At 47.8% G+C, this 17,879-nt stretch overlaps 1 protein-coding gene across 1 annotated transcript; it reads right to left on the bottom strand.

The window, feature by feature from the left end:
• Positions 1–513: 513 nt before the first annotated feature.
• On the bottom strand, positions 514–17,838 carry LOC122377210 (the record flags this gene model as incomplete). Its single annotated transcript, XM_043357168.1, has 4 exons — positions 17,670–17,838; positions 3,379–3,488; positions 807–999; positions 514–562 (listed from the first exon to the last, which is right to left on the bottom strand). Coding segments are annotated over exons 2-4 (323 nt in total), but the record flags the coding sequence as incomplete, so codon positions are not given.
• Between the last annotated feature and the right edge of the window lie 41 nt (positions 17,839–17,879).

The raw sequence follows: 17,879 nt of genomic DNA, 5'->3' as shown, positions 1-17,879 counted from the left end.
TGCCACGCGTTAGCGTGATTGCAGTCCAGCCGTTGCTGACATATTAACAGGTTATGCACGTGCGCAGTGCAGTGCAGTGATACCCTAGTTTGACATATGGAAATTGATCGCCTGTATGCCCATCAATCAATCACATTTCAACACAATCAAACTATTTATTATCGGGCCTCAGAACGGAGCCTACTTGACGTGTGGGAATCAGCACTTGACTCGTGGATTCATTTTTAAACGTCTTTCTCCTGTCACGAACTGGTTGTTCCATTGATATACTATCTCTATAAACCTTGCCATGATGTTCAGACCCTCCCTCCGGCGGGGCCGGGAAGGAAGCGCAGCGCGTGACCGATATCAGGGTCCCGTCCCCACCGATATTCGATCTGTGTGCGGGAAGTCCGGACCGCACGCCGGCTACAGCTGACCCACACCCCGGCGGGGGTCCCACCCAGCCCGGCGTCCGGCCGGCGCGGGCCGGGCCAGCCGAGACCGCAGGGCGCGGCTCGCTATCGGACTCACCTGGATCCCATGACGGCCACCAGGTTACCGGCCAGCACGGCGCCGTACACTGCCGCAAGGCACACAGGGCGGAGGTCACGACCGGGGTAACGTAGAACAATATACTGCACGGAGGATAAATGCGAACAGAAAGTAGGTTGATATGAGGTTCGGGCTTAAGTCAACATTTACAAGAGCTAACTGAATCACAGGTAGGCATGTAGATAGAGGATTTTAGTTTCATGGACAGTACACAAAGTTGAATATCAGAAGCGTTTTCAAGCAGAGGTGTGGCAGAGCACGCCCGTACTCACCATTGTTGAGCACCCGTTTCAGTTTGGGCGCCTCCGACTGGCAGCTGCTGAAGACGCTGCTGTTCTTCTTGTCGGGCACGTAGACGTTTACATCGTGCCATGTGAGCGTGACGCCGCCGGTGGGCAGTGGCGACAGTGGCTTCACGGCGCCGTAGCCGGCCGACTCGCGGCTCAGCTCCGTCTCCAGCAGACGCTGCGGCAGACGGCGGCGCCCGTTCGTCACACGCCCGCCGAGATCAGGTCGGGGGAGGGTTCACTGAGGGTCGCCGCTCAGACACGCCGGGACCATCACCCGGCGCGCGGCGCGCTCGTTAGAATACCTACGGCCGCTCGCCGAGACTGATCAGTCCAACCACTACTGGCTATCGCTTGGAACGAGGGAGAGGGAGACAGCGACCAGCTCAGATAGATACGAACGTGGACACTGGACAGTGGACAGCGAGAGCGCGCTGGTCCGACACGCGACAGGCGTGTGAAGGCGTTCACAGATCTCGCTGCCAAACGAGCCTTTTTGTGCCACAAATTACGATGTTTTTTATAACTGCACTCTTATCATCGAAGGAGACTGATTAAAAGAAGTGAATTTTATATTGTAGTTCAGTCCTGATTTCAACATCTCTTTTATTGAGTGGACTAAGCAACCTTAAAGGGACTATCCCACCTTTAACATGGGGTTTGAGTTGAGATAGCCAAGTTTGCGGCGAGGTTCAGAAACCACTATCTATCTAGGTTGCAACCCCCGCGGCCTCTTGGTGTTGAAGAAATTCGTTCCCTTCATTTGAAAATGGGCCTTGTACAAGGCCCTATCTTCAACATGGAGCGACCGTTAGTGTGACGTCACCTCGTTTAGTCATTTTGATTTAAATGGGTTTGTTCGTTGAAAAATCGCTTAAAACTTGGTCTGAACTTTGTTGTGGTGCCTACAGAGTAAAAAGAATCAGCTTTATGACAGTAATGTGGCCTGGGGAAGGAGGTAATTTTGGGCTGTGACGTCACATATTTGAAAGTTTGTGTTTGGAATATGGGAAGCCTAAGATGTTTAATGAAAAATAAATGCCAGAACCGTGTTCCTGGTCATCCAATCTATAAAGTCGGGCACAATTTAACTGGTTTTAACAACATTTTAGGAGGTGGGATAGTCCCTTTAACCCGCGCCCTGCTGGGGGGGTGTTTGAACACCCCCCCTTGTGGTTTTTCGCGAATATCTCAAAAACGGCGGCGCGGAGCGCCGCCGTTTTTGGTACACCTTATCATACATCAATTCTACACATGTTGTGAAAATTTCAGACCAAGGTCATTCAAGGTCAGGTCACCAGGTCACTTGAAGTGACCTCACCTCATAAAAACTTTCAATGTCTGTCATAGCTACACCGAGTGACCGATCGCTTTGAAACTTTCAGCGATTGCTAAGAGCAATAGCATGTACAAAATGTATATCTCAGAATTTTGATATCGATGACCTAAGGTCAGGTCAATTTTGCGACCTCCCCATTATAAGTCAATGGGAGAAAATTGAAATGCGCCTCCTTTGGATGAAAGACATTTAAACACTCCCAAACACCGAATTACAAGTGGTTTAGACACACTGAACTTGAAAATGGTGTCCGGACCCTTGTTTATGCCCTGAGGTCATCTTAGGTCACGAATGGTATCTAACAATTTTTCGCAAATAACTTTTGATAGAGGCATGCTAGAGCGCTGAAAACGCCTTAGATGTGTTCAGCTCGACGATACGGATCGACTGATATGCAACATGACCCTTTCCGGTCAGGTCATGACCTTGACCTGAGGTCAAATTTTCAAGTTGACCTTTCAAGGTCAAGTCATAGTTCATTCGATGCGTCTTGACGAGAGGAACACGATGCCGGTAAAAGTAAGCTCGTACAAGGCTTGGGTCAAACGTTATTGCAGAAAAACTGTTTTCGAAAAAATCGGCTATTTTTGCAGTTTTTGCCCCCTGCAGGCAAAACCGTTGACGTTAGGTCAAATCTGAGAGAATTACTCAGAAAGGGCGTTAATAGGGCTATCAAATGCGCTTTTCCGCGGCGCTGTAGCTCTATTGGTTCCCGAGTTATGCGTTGGCTTCTTGGAAATTTTCGACATTCGACCTGGAAATCGGCGAAATTTTGCCTTCAATGACCTCTGGTGACCTGACCTTTGACCTGATCAAAAAATTGACCGAAGTGATTTCGTCATTATTTTTGACGCTCTTTCGAACGCCGCCTTCCGCGTATCGCTACGTGGCCCAGGAGCCGAGTTACAAGGGGGGGTGTTCAAACCCCCCCCCCAGCAGGGCGTGGAAATCCAGGACCCCCAGCAGGGCGCGGGTTAACTGATCCTAATAAGCAATAAGGAATGGGGATGGCTAAGATAATCAGCAGACGAACAAGGAAACAAATATGGACGGACAGATGGACAGACGGACAGACGTCAGACGGACAGACGGACGGGCGGACGGACAGACGTACGGACGGACAGGCGCACAGACGGACGGACGGACGGACGCACAGACGGACGGACGGACGGACAGACGGACGGACGGACGGACGGACAGACGGACGGACGGACGGACCTGGTGCTCGCTGTACTCCCTCGGTGACCGGCGGCCGCCCAGCAGCGACACGCTCTGTTCACCGTCATCGCGACGCACCATTCTGAGTCGACGTGCCGACTCCCGGGTCACTGGAATCAGAGAAAAGTCAGCTACATAGGTTGGCGGTTTCCTTTTTTTTCATGCGTGACTTGGGCCGGGCTGTTTCGCTGTTTTTATTAGAATATGCACGTTTCAGGACTAGATCACAGGACATACATCCATTTTGTTGCAAACTCCGGCGTGAATAGGTGGGGCTTTGCTGTTACGTGCCCTACTTAAATACGTGTCCTAGAGCAACAGATAAGTTCAGTTGCCTGCAAAAGTGTTAAAGCGTGGCCAATGGCGATCGCTCTCCATTTTGAATTTGCATTGTATTGTGCTTGTCCCCTGCTTTTTTCTGCATCTATATTCGTTGTTTACGCTGAGAAACTTTTTTTTTTGCTTCCTGCTAGGCGAGATGTCACTATGAGCATGCAGCCTAAAGCATAAATCGCAGATGCTTAAACGTAGAAAAACTAATGAAACGTGCACGCCTGTCACCGTACGCTGCATGGTGCAATAGTGCATAGTAACCGGCGTGAGCAGGTGATTTAGCGCATGCAAGTCACCGGCGACCCTGGACGCCTCGTGCGACCGGCTGGTTTCATCAGGCTCCTCTCTGGCCATTTCTGCTGGGACCTGGCTTTAGTGCCATTAGTTGGCTACTATGTGCAGTTGCAAGTTGATGAGACTGGTGAACCTGCTTGGGCGCCGCGGGCACTGACGTCACACCGTCCGCGGGCTCCTGCCTCAGGGCTCTGACCGGCCCCAGACGCGCCTGGTAGAGACGTACTGGCCTGGAACTGCCGGCCGCGGGCGGCGCGGGCGCTTAGATCTCGACAGCGGCGCCTCACCGGCCCTGCCATCCATTGTGTTCCTGGCAAAGGGTCCACCATCTCCCGGCCGCGATATCGTCCGTTATATCACGCTCATTACCGGCCGCGCGGTAGCTGGAACGACGCAAGTCGCCCTCACCATTGCAGCTGATTAGACGCAGAAGATGAGTTATGGTGTAACCTAATTGTGGTCTTTTAACACTTAAGATTGCGGAAAAAGCGCGATTCGCGACCCTGAACCCGTCCGGTTGCGTTGATGGGCCGTTTTACAACTTTGTCAGGCTTTTATTTCCCAGATATCGCGAAAATTTGGCATCGCACAACATCGCTTTTAAACTCACCCTATCACAAGCAATTGTACAGTCACAGTACAGTGCAACAATTTTGACACAAAGTCCCTCGGGCCCGGTCGTATCGCGCATGAGATGATCTGTCTGTGTACGGGATCGGCCCCGCGGCTTACGGCTAAGGGCTATTGAAAGTCATGAATATTGTCACCATAGAGCCGGTATACCTGCAGGTAAGCCCATGTGTCTCGTGCGGAGCGACCTCGACGTGCACACACTGCGCCAAAGTGTGACGTGCAGACTGCAGTTTCGGCACGGAGAGTGCGTGCCCTGGGCGAGCCTGAGGAGCTCGCTGCATGTTAGTGTCCTCCATTCAAGGCAGTGTAATCACTCCAGCAGGCAGGAGCGTAACCTGCGCCTGCCAGCGACAAGAACAGCACTGCGGCGGGCGGCAGCGAGGGTTTGCATACCGAGCAGCCTCGCTTCTAAGAAATGCCTGTGTGGCAACTGGCATGACACGATTCGAGCTAGTGCACCTTTTTAACAGGCGGCGAAACGTTTATTTTATTTGGAGTATATGTGTGTGTTTGTTGGTGGTGTGTGTTGTTGCGGTAACTGATTGTTGTGTTTTGCCGTTTACTTGTGTATTGTGTATTGTGTAACCATATTGACTTTCCTGCAACCGTTTTATTCACTGACTATTAACGTGTAATAGCCACCCTGTTGTGGACTGTCAGCTGACGAAAATACGTAAATGCAAGTACAAATATAAGTGTTACGGTAAAACGATAAACCGCAAGGCCGAAAATGTTAGGCGAAGCAGTGAATGACGATATACATTTATATCACTGAAAACCATTTAAGTGAAATAATAAAAGGAAATGGTGCATGATGTGAGTACGAAAAGACGAGACGACATTAAATAATGTGATTAAATGACAATGAATGAATTAATTCAATGAGAGCAGAATCGATACATTAATAAAAAAACAGAGAGCGTATTTTTTGAAGTGCAAGATCCTAAAAACTCTGTTTTCAAAGTTAAGTACCAAAGTTCGTTTCTTATAATCTCGTGGCTATGCTCATGCGGCGACTTTCCAAAACGAGCCGCTGCTTGCAACGGTGGCACCAACCTGCCCAGTGCCCACGGTCAATTCATCAGCAATTTGATCCGTCTAATTTCTGGTGTGTGTGTAGGATAATTATCTTACTTCAATTTGAGGAAGAAAAAAAAACGCAATGCGTAACGCTGTGCAGACTGTTTGAATACACATGCTGGTGACTAAAAAAAAATCCTGCTATGCGTGCACAATGAATGCACAAACGTGTGTTAACACACATGCTGAATGTTTTGTTCCACGATTGGTAGTACCGCGCACCTAATCCGCGCCCAGGTGGACCTCTCAGTCAACTTCGCCGTAGTGGGGGTGGGTCGGGGGGGGGGGCTTTTAGGCCGCACCATGCTATCACGGAAAGTAAGCAAGCTAAAAGGACGCGGTGAAAAAGCAATAGATAGTTCGCTATAAGATCGTTCAGAATTATACAGGTCATTTTACCTGACCTTAGGTCACCGATATCAAAATTCGGAGATATACAAATTGTTGGTACTGATTTCCTCATGCAATAGCCCAAGTTTCAAACTTCTGGGTTGTAAGCTGTATGAATGAATGAATCACACAACTTTTTTTAGGCATGGCCACTTAACTTTCTGGTAGTGGTGACCTGACCTCATGTGACCTGGGGTCAAAAATTAATTTGACAAACGATGCGAAATTGATGTATCATATGCTATACCAAGTTTCGCGGCGCTGCTCGCCGCGGTTTTCTTTACACACGCAAAAAACTGGAAGGTGTGGCCAAAAACCCCCACTCGGGCGAAGGCTAACGTGACCTACTGTTAACGCCAGACCCCTTGAGACCCTAATTTTTCGCGATTACTTTTAAATGCGTGAAGGAATTTCAACCAAGCTCAGGACATGGCCGTTTCAAGACAGGCCGAAACTTTTACAATTTAGATATTTTATCGCCATTTCAATATTTCAGGCACTTGTCATTGACTCGTAATGTTAACTGTTTTTCCATCCTGGATAGAGGCTTTCTACGTCATATGACATTAGGCTCCGCCCACGACTGCGGCATTGACCCGTGCCCATCAGCGACCTCTGTACAAACGACACCCCTGCCATCTGTGAAGGACTATGAATTTCGCTGACGCTTCACTATGAGTCAATTGCAGCAGACGGTCAAGTAAATGTTAGGCTCTTGTTGACTCTTGTATATAGGACCAAGAGGACCATCACTCCTCAACCTACTACTCAGTCGTGCTTCGAACAAACGTTAACGATTCCTAACAAATACGATTTTCGATGTAGGGTATCTGTTTGAAATACGAGCGAGCCGTATGATGTGAAGCTCAGGCAATTAACTTATTATTGCGTTGTTCGATGGTTGCATAGCGATGTACAAATCGGCAGCTACTTGGTGACATCCGACATCCCATTATCGCATTATCTGCAACGCCATAGGCTTTAAATACAGGTGAATATTTCCTAACCTTATGTCAGTTATATGCCATCTGCCCGTCATTTGCAGCTTATAAAAAAGAAAAAATATATCAGCGAACATATCAGCATTGTAGAAGCAATGCGCATTGAGCATTTATGACTCCTTAGTCATCATGTCGCTCTCTGGGCACTGTCAGCCAAGACGCTACGCACAACTCCGCCGGCTTTCGGCACCGCTCGACCGTCGCCCGTCCCCGCTCCCCGCCACAGCGAGAGTGACCGCGCGTCGGCCCGAAACCGCCGCAGGCCAAGACCACAGAGGCGGGGCTTAGCTGTGACGTCATAACGTATCACAGGCTGACTGGTGATAGCCTCTACACACCGGATGAAAATCTTGCTCGAAATTTAACATTACGAGTCAATGACAAGTGCCTGAAATATTGAAATGGCGATAAAATATCTAAATTGTAAAAGTTTCGGCCTGTCTTGAAACGGCCATGTCCTGAGCTTGGTTGAAATTCCTTCACGCATTTAAAAGTAATCGCGAAAAATTAGGGTCTCAAGGGGTCTGGCGTTAACAGTACACTAACAACACACGCTGGCAGCAAACAGGCAGCGATGTAAGCTTTTTCATATGCTGCAGCAAAGCCTAATGACAAACAAGGAGGCATAAAGTTTGCAATATCGTGTCAGAAATGTTGCCATAAAATCCAATCGCGCATGTGAAGACCGTCTGATGAGTGCACGTGATGAGCTTTAGGCGTTATGATAGCAGGTGTGTTCTTCAATAAAGCTGCTCATTCGAGACACTCACCGAAGTTTCATTATATAATTCTGTTCGACTCATTGACGGATGCAGCTCGAGATAAGGCCGGGTGTTGTGGAGAACAATGGATCCGATGACTTAAAACTTGCAGAACTTAGTGCTTGGATCACTGGCGGATCCAGGGGGGGGCCACCGGGGCCATGGCCCCCCCCCAAAAGCCTGAAAGGGGGGCCAACATATCTTTTGGCCCCCCCAAAACGCTTGGAGAAAAATTAATGTGAGAAGGTTGCGTAGTAGATACCTACTAGAATCAGCAGCGTGATTCAATAGCGTAGAGAAAGTCAGGGGCGCGGGAACTACTTTCAGACTGGGGGAGCACACCATAATAGAGATCAACCTAGGGTCCCCCCAAATCTAGTTTTCTCACCGGTTTTAGGCCACTTATTTTTCATCCCTTGGCTTTTTCAACAAAAAAAAAAGAAACAGTTGCAAAAAAGGACGGTATTCCGTTTTAAAGTTGTGGGGGCACCGCCCCCACTGGCGGATTCAAGGGGGCCACCGGGGCCATGGGCCCAAAAAGCCTAAAAGAGGGGGCCAACATATCTTTTGGCCCCCCAAAACGCTCGAAGAAAAATTAATGTGAGAAGGTTGTGTAGTAGATACTTACTAGAATCAGCAGCGTGATTCAATAGCGTAGAGAAACCCAGGGGCGCGGGAACTACTTTTAGACGGGGGGGGGGGGGAGGTCACACCATGATAGAGATCAACCTAGGATCCCCCAAATATAGTTTTCTCGCCGGTTTTAGGCCACTTATTTTTCATCCCTTGGCTTTTTCAAAAAAAAGAAAACATTTGCAAAAAGGAGCGGTATTCTGTCTGAAAGTTGTGGGGGCACCGCCCGCACGGCCCCAGAGTTGGGGGGGGGGGGGGCAAGCTGCCACCACTGCCCCCTCCCCCCGGTTCCCGCGCCTATGGAGAAACTACCGGGTTTACTAGCTTCTTTCATAAAGTGTCGTCATGTCTTATCGTCACCCGAGAAGGTCTTATTGCATAAATATCGATTGAGCTGTCAAGTTAACAAACTTGCTGTGGCAGCCTGACCTGACATGACCCGGCAACTTTTCATTCACGGAATATGCGCAATAAATTTTTTAGGAAAACTCACTGAGTTTTCGTTGAAAAAAAAACTTGTTTTGTTTCGTAATTGTACAAGAAGCATATGAGGGACCTTTTTGTCCCTTCCTGCGAAACGGTAAAAGACTTATTTCGGTCACAGCTCAGGCCAATCTCTAAGGGTCAGTCGGGTCACTTATTTCTTAAAAGGGTCCTTACGGCATCCAAGGACCAATTCCGGCTTTTGAGTGCGCCACATCAGCATTTGATGCTACGACAGATGTCGAAATCTGAATATATGTTACAGGCCGTACGAAAATTCGGTCCGTTTGCAAACGGCCTGGCCCAGTCAGGCCATATGAAACTACCTGAAAACACCGGCCGTTTGCAAACTATGACCTGAAATATCAGACCGTTTGAAAACGACCTAGTTAGTTTCGGCCTAGCGGATCCAGGGGGGCCACGGGGTCATGCCCCCAAGCCTGAAAGGGGAACAACATATATTTTTTGTCCCCAAAAACACTTAAGAAAAATGAATGTGAGAAGGGCGTAGTAGGTAGAGAGAAAATACCGTATCATTAAAAATCTGTGAGCTTGATAAAAGTGTTGGTCTTGTCTTCACCCAAGAAGTTCTTATTGCACACTTTAACCATGGATGAAAGAACCTTCATCCCCTGGTTCTCCTTCATCCATGCTTTAAAGGGACTATCCCACCTTCTAAAATGTTGTTAAAACCAGTTAAATTGTGCCCGACTTTATAGATTGGATGACCAGGAACACGGTTCTGGCATTTATTTTTCATTAAACATCTTAAGCTTCCCATATTCCAAACACAAACTTTCAAATATGTGACGTCACAGCCCAAAATTACCTCCTTCCCCAGGCCACATTACTGTCATAAAGCTGATTCTTTTTACTCTGTAGGCACCACAACAAAGTTCAGACCAGGTTTTAAGCGATTTGTCAACGAACAAACCCATTTAAATCAGAATGACTAAACGAGGTGACGTCACACTAACGGTCGCTCCATGTTGAAGATAGGGCCTTGTACAAGGCCCATTTTCAAATGAAGGGAACGAATTTCTTCAACACCAAGAGGCCGCGGGGTTGCAACCTAGATAGATAGTGGTTTCTGAACCTCGCCGCAAACTTGGCTATCTCAACTCAAACCCCATGTTAAAGGTGGGATAATCCCTTTAACTCTCGATCGACGTGTGAAGTTATCGTGTAAGGTATCATGAAGCCGATCGCGACGAAACTTTAGTACCCTCATGGTGACAAAGTCTGAAAATTTCATGACCCTGACCCAAGTGAACTTTGACTTGTGGCCTATTTCTCGAGACTGTTTGGTCATGTTGGAGGCCATGTTTGGCCGGAATAGCGATTCGGCGTATGTCGGCTCACATTATCCGCGCTTTTATAGTCTTTTCGTGGTTTAAAACGCTCAAACATGTGATATGATGTTGCTCCCACGCATTAGGGCGGATGCCAATGTCACCTTACGGTCAAGTCAGGTCATTGACCTTTGATGACCTCGGTGCACTTTTCCGTGTTTAACATGTTTCTAGGATAGTTTCGTTTAGCTGATTTTGAATTTAGCATTTTGCAACCATTTGAACATTTACGAAGTAGTTTTGATGCCTTCGTATCATGTTACGTAGCTGCCAGTGGTAGTGGACACCTGCTATACGGAGTCAGCGGACGCCCATAAGTACTCCTACTGGTTGATCTGACCTGACCTGCCCCGACATGGTCTAAACGCATGAAGACATTATCTATGATCCAAACTAACATCAGTGGCGGCGGAAGCAGGGGGGCAAGGGGGGCAGCTGCACCCTAAAGCTATGGAAAGGGGCGCCTCGAAAATCTGTAGAGGAGGCAGGAAGTTAAGAGGTGCGGCAGCCATAAAGCTGAGCAGTGCGACACCGCAACTGATAAAGGCACTTGTGACACGAAGAGGGTGGCAATGACGTGGGAAAAGTATCTTTTGATATGCTGAAGAGTGGAGGGCATCCTTATCTGAAACAAAGGCAGATGCTGCCGACCCTGTCGAATATAATCTTGCCAGGCGATAAAGGCTAGGAGGGCGCAGCCACTCGAGAAGCGCGCCATGCGGAAGAGGGGCGCCTGCATGCGAAAGAGGGGCGCCTGTGTGTGGGACGAAAAAGAAACATGTATGGAGACGTCTTTGAAGGCGATAGCCTCCGAACGCCAACACGAACATATGAGGGCTTATCGCGTTGCAGGCTCCATGCGACAAAAAGGGGCGCCTGATGGCCGATATGCGAGAGGAAATTAGTTTGTGTAACATTTATCGGGGGCGGTTTGCCGTTTACAACATATGAATGTTAAGGGAGGTCCGAGATTGGGGCCTGTAAAATTGCACTGTCCGTATGGGCGGTTACACCCCTAGTGCTAGGGCGTATTTTGCGTTTTTTTTTTTTTTACTGGGGAGATGATTATGACCAGGAATAGCACTCTGCAAACTTCTATGGGCGCCTGTATAGGGGCGAAACTGATTTTCCAGTGCAGGGACGGCCATCGGCATTGTGGGGCGGCATTTATTCCACTGGGGCGTCTGCCAGTGTTGAAGGGCGGTATTCATTTCAATGGGGCGCCCGTTGGTGTTGATGGGCGACATGTATCACCTGGGGCGCCTATCGGAGATCGGGGCGGCATTAATTTCACTGAGGCGCCTATCGGCGTTGACGGGTGGTATTTATTCATCCGGGGCGCTTATCGGTGGTATAGGCCGGCATTCGCTTCACTGAGGTGCCTATCGGTGTTGTAAGGCGGCAGTAAATCCACTGGTGTCTGGGGCACCTACCGGCGTCGAAAGGCGACATTCATAATTCATTTCACTGGGTGGCATATTGGTGTTGATGTATAACATTCATTCTCCTGTGGCGCCCGGCAATGAGGGGGCGGCATTTATTCCGTTCCCCTGGGATGGGCCCCTATCGGTGTGGAGGCGTCGCCGTCGTATTAGTTTGAAATGGGGGCACCTCTGGGTGGTAATAGATGCATTCATTTCGCTGGGACACCTACCAGCGTTGATTGCCTGTATTCATTCATTTCGGGCTCCTATCGGTGTTGAAAGGCGGCATTTATTTCACTGGGGCGTCACAAACCTGCTACTCCCACCATAAACCTCAGCCTATTCACTTCACGTTAGCAGTAACTAGAAGTCTCTTAGGCGGCGTTCGATGTCTCCCGGACGGCAAAGATTCTTTGCCGTCCGGCCAATAACGTCCAAGGTCAGCGGGGGCTCGGCTGCGGTTATGAAACGTGATTGGCCGGACGGCGTAGAATCTTCGCCGTCCGAGAGACATCGAACGCGGGGTTAGTCTCGGCATAGAGTCTCGGGTATCATTGCGTCGCGTCGGAGCGATTAGAAACCGGGTTCTAACGATCGAAATTTCGCAGCTCTAACCAACTTGCCGGGAGGACGGATGCAACTTAAACGCAATTTAAATGAGTGTTTTTTTTTTTTTTTTTTTTAGCGCCGAATGATGTTTCATTAAGAAATAGTCTCTTCACTGTTTGTGTTACTACAACCGTGTATATGGTAAGGGGCGCCCAGCGGGAAGGGGCGCTTCAATATCGTTTGCACCCCTATCCTAGAATACCTTCCGCCGCCACTGACTAACATGAAATTTGTGATCAGCACAAAAAAAAAACGTATTACAGCCTTACTTTAGGAGGTTCTGACAGGTCCTGATTTTCCCGTCTTTTGGGTCTGTGACCTGACCTGGGCGGTGTTTCACGGCACGCTGCCAGCCGCTGCCAGCGCTGATGGCACTTTTGGTTTCAATGGAGACATCAACAAGCCTATACCCACAACACTACCGAAGGCTGACCTTAGCTCGCGGAATGCGCTGTCAGCGGCTGTCAGCACGACCGTGAAACACCGCCCTGGAAGGTCAACCAATGACCAAGGACCTTAAAATCGGGTATCATCGGCTTCGTCTCGTCACTCACGGGCAACACGCCTGTTTTTTTTTCCGCGAGCTCTAGCTTAAAGGGACTATCCCACCTTCTAAAATGTTGTTAAACCAGTTAAATTGTGCCCGACCTTATAGATTGGATGACCAGGAACACGGTTCTGGCATTTATTTTTCATTAAACATCTTAGGCTTCCCATATTCCAAACACAAACTTTCAAATATGTGACGTCACAGCCCAAAATTACCTCCTTCCCCAGGCCACATTACTGTCATAAAGCTGATTCTTTTTACTCTGTAGGCACCACAACAAAGTTCAGACCAAGTTTTAAGCGATTTTTCAACGAACAAACCCATTTAAATCAGAATGACTAAACGAGGTGACGTCACACTAACGGTCGCTCCATGTTGAAGATAGGGCCTTGTGCAAGGCCCATTTTCAAATGAAGGGAACGAATTTCTTCAACACCAAGAGGCCGCGGGGGTTGCAACCTAGATAGATAGTGGTTTCTGAACCTCGCCGCAAACTTGGCTATCTCAACTCAAACCCCATGTTAAAGGTGGGATAGTCCCTTTAATCAGGGGCCGAACGGCAGGGGGTCCAACCGACACCTCCCAGCCCGCGAAGGCTGCGCCACGCACCGACCCGGAGCGGGCTAATTGGTCGACAAAAGCAATTTGAAGTGTTTTCAAAGTAATATTTAGGCTCGGGTTGGGTGGGCTACCATTTCTATTTTTTATTTTTAGTTTAAAAAAAAATATCGTTTCAGGGCTGTGACGAAAAAATAAGTGGCCTAAATCCGATGAGAAAACAGGATTTGGGGGTACCCTAGGTTTGGTTACTTGCAGGAGTTGGCCCCCCCCCAAAACGCAAGTCTGGATCCGCCAGTGGCTTGGATTGTAGCCAAGGGTCCATTACGGAAGTGATTGCATTAATTGAGAAATGGTACAGATCTTACGTAACTCAACTCGGTAAAAAAGCTTATGCTCTATGGGAGTGGTTCTGTCAAATAACTTGTGAAGCTGCAAGCACACTCCGTTTACCAAAGCTAGCGCAGCGCTTGCCGCCCACGCCGCCGCCTGTTTTCATTTCATTGAAACGTGTGGAGGCAACCTCGCGATTGACAACATGGGAATTCCACCGGCACCCTATCCGCCCTCTGTGGGGCCGACAGGCAGCGGCTGAGCTCCGGCCGCCGCCGCTGGAGGTGTCGCCGCGCGCGCCGGGGGCTCTCACCGTCCCTGCGCCGGGCGGTGGACAGGTGAAGGGGGGGGGGGGGAGCCAGTGGGAGGGGCGGAGCCAGTCGGCCGGCCGGCAGAGCCGTCCGTGGCGCCGCCACCCCTCCCCTGGCCTCACCGGGCCGCCGCGCCGGTAACCCTCAGACAGGCGGCACCGCTCTGCAAGCCTTTGATGACATGACTGGCCAGATTTACTACCATTATCGTCAATGACTTATCGGAATGACTCTTGGCAACCGTTCTCCACTGTTCAGTGACCTATGTATCGAGTGTTTCCCTTATAGGAACAAACCGATCATTTGGTCAAATGTTGGAGTGCGTGCACACTGCGCCGGCTATGTCGACTCATCAGTGCAGCGGCGACTCATGCGATCCAGAGTTAGCAGTCAGTTACATAAGCTGGCGGCGGCTGATTGCTCGAACAGGACTTAGAGGTTCATGTGCGTTCAGTGACTGCATTGTGCAAGTTAACGTTTCTGTGATGCTTACGCAATCATAGGCGGCGGAACGGGGAAGGCACCGGGGCACCGTGCCCCCCTTTGATTTTGGCATTTTAACATAAGCCCTATGGCGTTGCATGGAAAGAATGAGACCAAAAGTCGGTAGTGCCCCCCCCCCCCCGTTAATTGAAGGTGTTCCACCGATACTGTACGCAATAAATGTCGCATACGAAATGCACCATCAAAACGGGATAGTGTTAGTAAGTCTGATGAATTCACATCAAATGAGTCTGTAGCCAACGTGATTTGCCCTATCAGCATTTCCATAGTCGCCAGGTTTGAACTCCGGGCGTGAATGTCTGGCAGTCTTATAAATTTTCATATCATTTTTGACTGATGTTTGACGGGACTGGCCCTGTTTGCTCAACTTCTTTCTCGAAGACACTTTGTCTGCATAGATAAACAAAGTCGTAAAACCATTTAGTGCCTCGATACTCAATGTTGCACTTCCTATAGCGCCATTGTCGCGCGAGATGATTTTACAATGGACTTAGGCGTCAACTCACGAAACAGCAAGCTCGCTGCTGTATAAATAGTATTTCACGAGTGCCTGACAGGCTATTAAAGAGACAAGAATAACACTCGAAATATCACGTTACCTTAAAGTGAGAGCTAAGGCCCAAGTCTACTATAGCAGTGGGCCAAAACGGTGCGCAAGATCAAGATTATCTATGACCCGGGTTATATAACCTGTAGAAAGCGGCCGGCCTGACTGGTTCTGCTTTGCCCTCAATGGCCTACAGTGTCACTTCATGTCCGGAAAGGATTCTTCTTCTAATGTTCATTACCGCTCTTTTAATATCCTGCTGCAAAACCCATGTCACTCTCACTTGAAACCACGTTACGCTGAGGCCGTGCGTATTGGATCCTTTCTTGTACGGATGCTGTGTTTTGTGCTTACTTATTGTCACGCATTTGTTCTGCTGAACCATACAAAATTATCTCAGATAGCAACACGTCATATTGTGTTTCATAGTTAGGTATATATTGAGCGAACTTACTGGAAGCGATAAGCTGAATTTTCGAGCATTTTTTCTTGCTGTGAGAGGTCTGATATGATTGCCATTTTTAATAATTGGTATGAAAAAAACTGAACATTGAGAAGGAGGGTTAGTACCTGAATAACTTTGTGCAGCTGGATTAATTGATTTTGTCTTAAAGCTATCGGATACACACAATCCAGGCAATATGTTCTTTTTGAAAGGTTGAAATACATGTTCAACGCATGTAACTTTAGCTCGTTTTTCTTAAGTTCGACCCTCACTGTAAACAACTGCACGATATTTTCTGAGAAAATGACTGAGAAAACTGGTTGATGCACATTGTATTGAAGAGCTAAATAATGTTTTCAAAATGTGCTCTGAACACCAACAGAGTAACACCGTTCGATTGATTGATGAGTTCACTTATAATTCCCGACAAGTCGAGTATAACTTTGGAATTGTAAATGTAGATTAAACTCATTATGTATCGGTGATAGGAAGTAAAAAAAAAATGATCAACCTGATCATCTGTGAAAAGAGATGAGCGCTAGCCAGTTTTCTAAGTAATTCATCTCACAAATCTCGTGCTGTGTTCACAGAGACGTTTAGTGACGGTAGAACTTAAAAAAATGAACTATATATTTTTTAGCTTGTCTTTAAACATTTTTCTTCTAAAAAGGCAAAGCTTTCCTGACGGTTTGTTGTTACAAAATGTGATAACAAACAATTTCCGTATGCATGTGTACTCTGTCTCTTATGTAGATAGTAAGATAAAACTGCATAAGGCAGGTATACCATTAATTAGAACAAAGAATATGCAGATAATTCATTTTGCATTGTCACAAAACTATATCCAGTATACACATCGGTCAATAAGCTATAACGACTGCATGCTGCATGCTTCTGTTTGGGGTCAGGAAAGCTAAATTTATTTCTCAGTTTTTTCCTTGCGAAAGGTTCAAAGGCCATTTTCCTCGAGGTGCTTTCGCAAAAAGGGGAAAATATGTTGAATTTCATAGTTTATGGGTTGGAAGATATTTTCCATATTTACCACTAGCCAAAATATCCTTAGAAAGTAACATAGGCATGTCCTATTTGGTAAAAACCTCTGACCCCGTTGTGGCTTAAGTTAAAGGTAAATGAGTATCAATTAAGGAAATAATCCACTTGAATTTCTTAGACAAATTGAAAGGAATATCCACGACAGAGCTGCCAAAAAATATTGCCATGAACGCTTAGTATAATAAACGAATATAATGAACCCTTAGTATAATGAGCGTTTGGAATTTGAATTCTCAGTACCGAATGATATGATGCTTTGGGATACAAGCCAAGCAAATAATAAAAATAAAATAGAATATAGTAAACAGCTATGTATGTAGCCCAGCCTCGGGCGGTGAAGCATAAACGTATAGGAAGATATTTTGAAAACAGCATAAAATGGTGTTTGCAAATCAAAATGGTGAGCCTGATACTTCCGAGGTGTAAACCATGATCAGTTAACTGAAGGATGAATGATCTAACAGTAGCGTTGCGATTGTTTTAAATCAGTCGCCGCCGGATAATTGAACCCTAATTTCAAGTAAGTTTGCTGGCTGACCTTTCCGAGCGTAAATGTTTTATTGATGAATAAAAAAGCTATAAATTCCTGTTGCAATCTTGAGTGAGGCTGAAAAACACTTAGAAGAAACCTGCTGCTCTTAAACTATGAATAATTGCCAATTTGTATGTTAGAACAAGACGGTCAAAGCATGTCCCCATTCCACCGCTGGCTCCTGGCGGCTTTTTAACAGATTTTCCGGTCAAAACCGTAAGCCTGGATTTGTCGCACGGGGAGTGTCCATTAGCTTCTTACCTACGTTTCCATAAATCTGTCTGCACATCAAATCTTGCAGAAGGCATAAATGAATGGGTGCAAGAATGCCCTTGCAAAATTAAATGCAACTCGTCATGTTTCGGAGCGGAAATAGAGCTTGCCACTGTTCGAGGTGCGTAGCTACCAAGGGCAAAAAGTGACCCATGATGTCGGTGATGAGTGTCGGCGCGTCATTGAACCTACCTCGTCTCCGGCGACTCCGTCCACTGTCCGCGCACTCAGCCCACCAGCAGGTCCTCGATCTCCGGACCGCTGCCTGATCGGGGGCAGTGCGCGATCTGGCCACCAGAGGCGCTGGCTGCGCACAGCCCTCCGATCGGCCCGGCCGGCTCGGTCGGCGCGCACTGAGTGATCATATGGCCCACCCCGGGCCGTGACACGACCTAGGCACGT

This window comes from Amphibalanus amphitrite, unplaced genomic scaffold (assembly GCF_019059575.1).
Source record: "Amphibalanus amphitrite isolate SeventyFive unplaced genomic scaffold, NRLGWU_Aamphi_draft 002628F_arrow, whole genome shotgun sequence".
NCBI lineage: Eukaryota > Metazoa > Arthropoda > Thecostraca > Balanomorpha > Balanidae > Amphibalanus > Amphibalanus amphitrite.
This window is presented reverse-complemented; position numbering and strand designations above follow the sequence as displayed.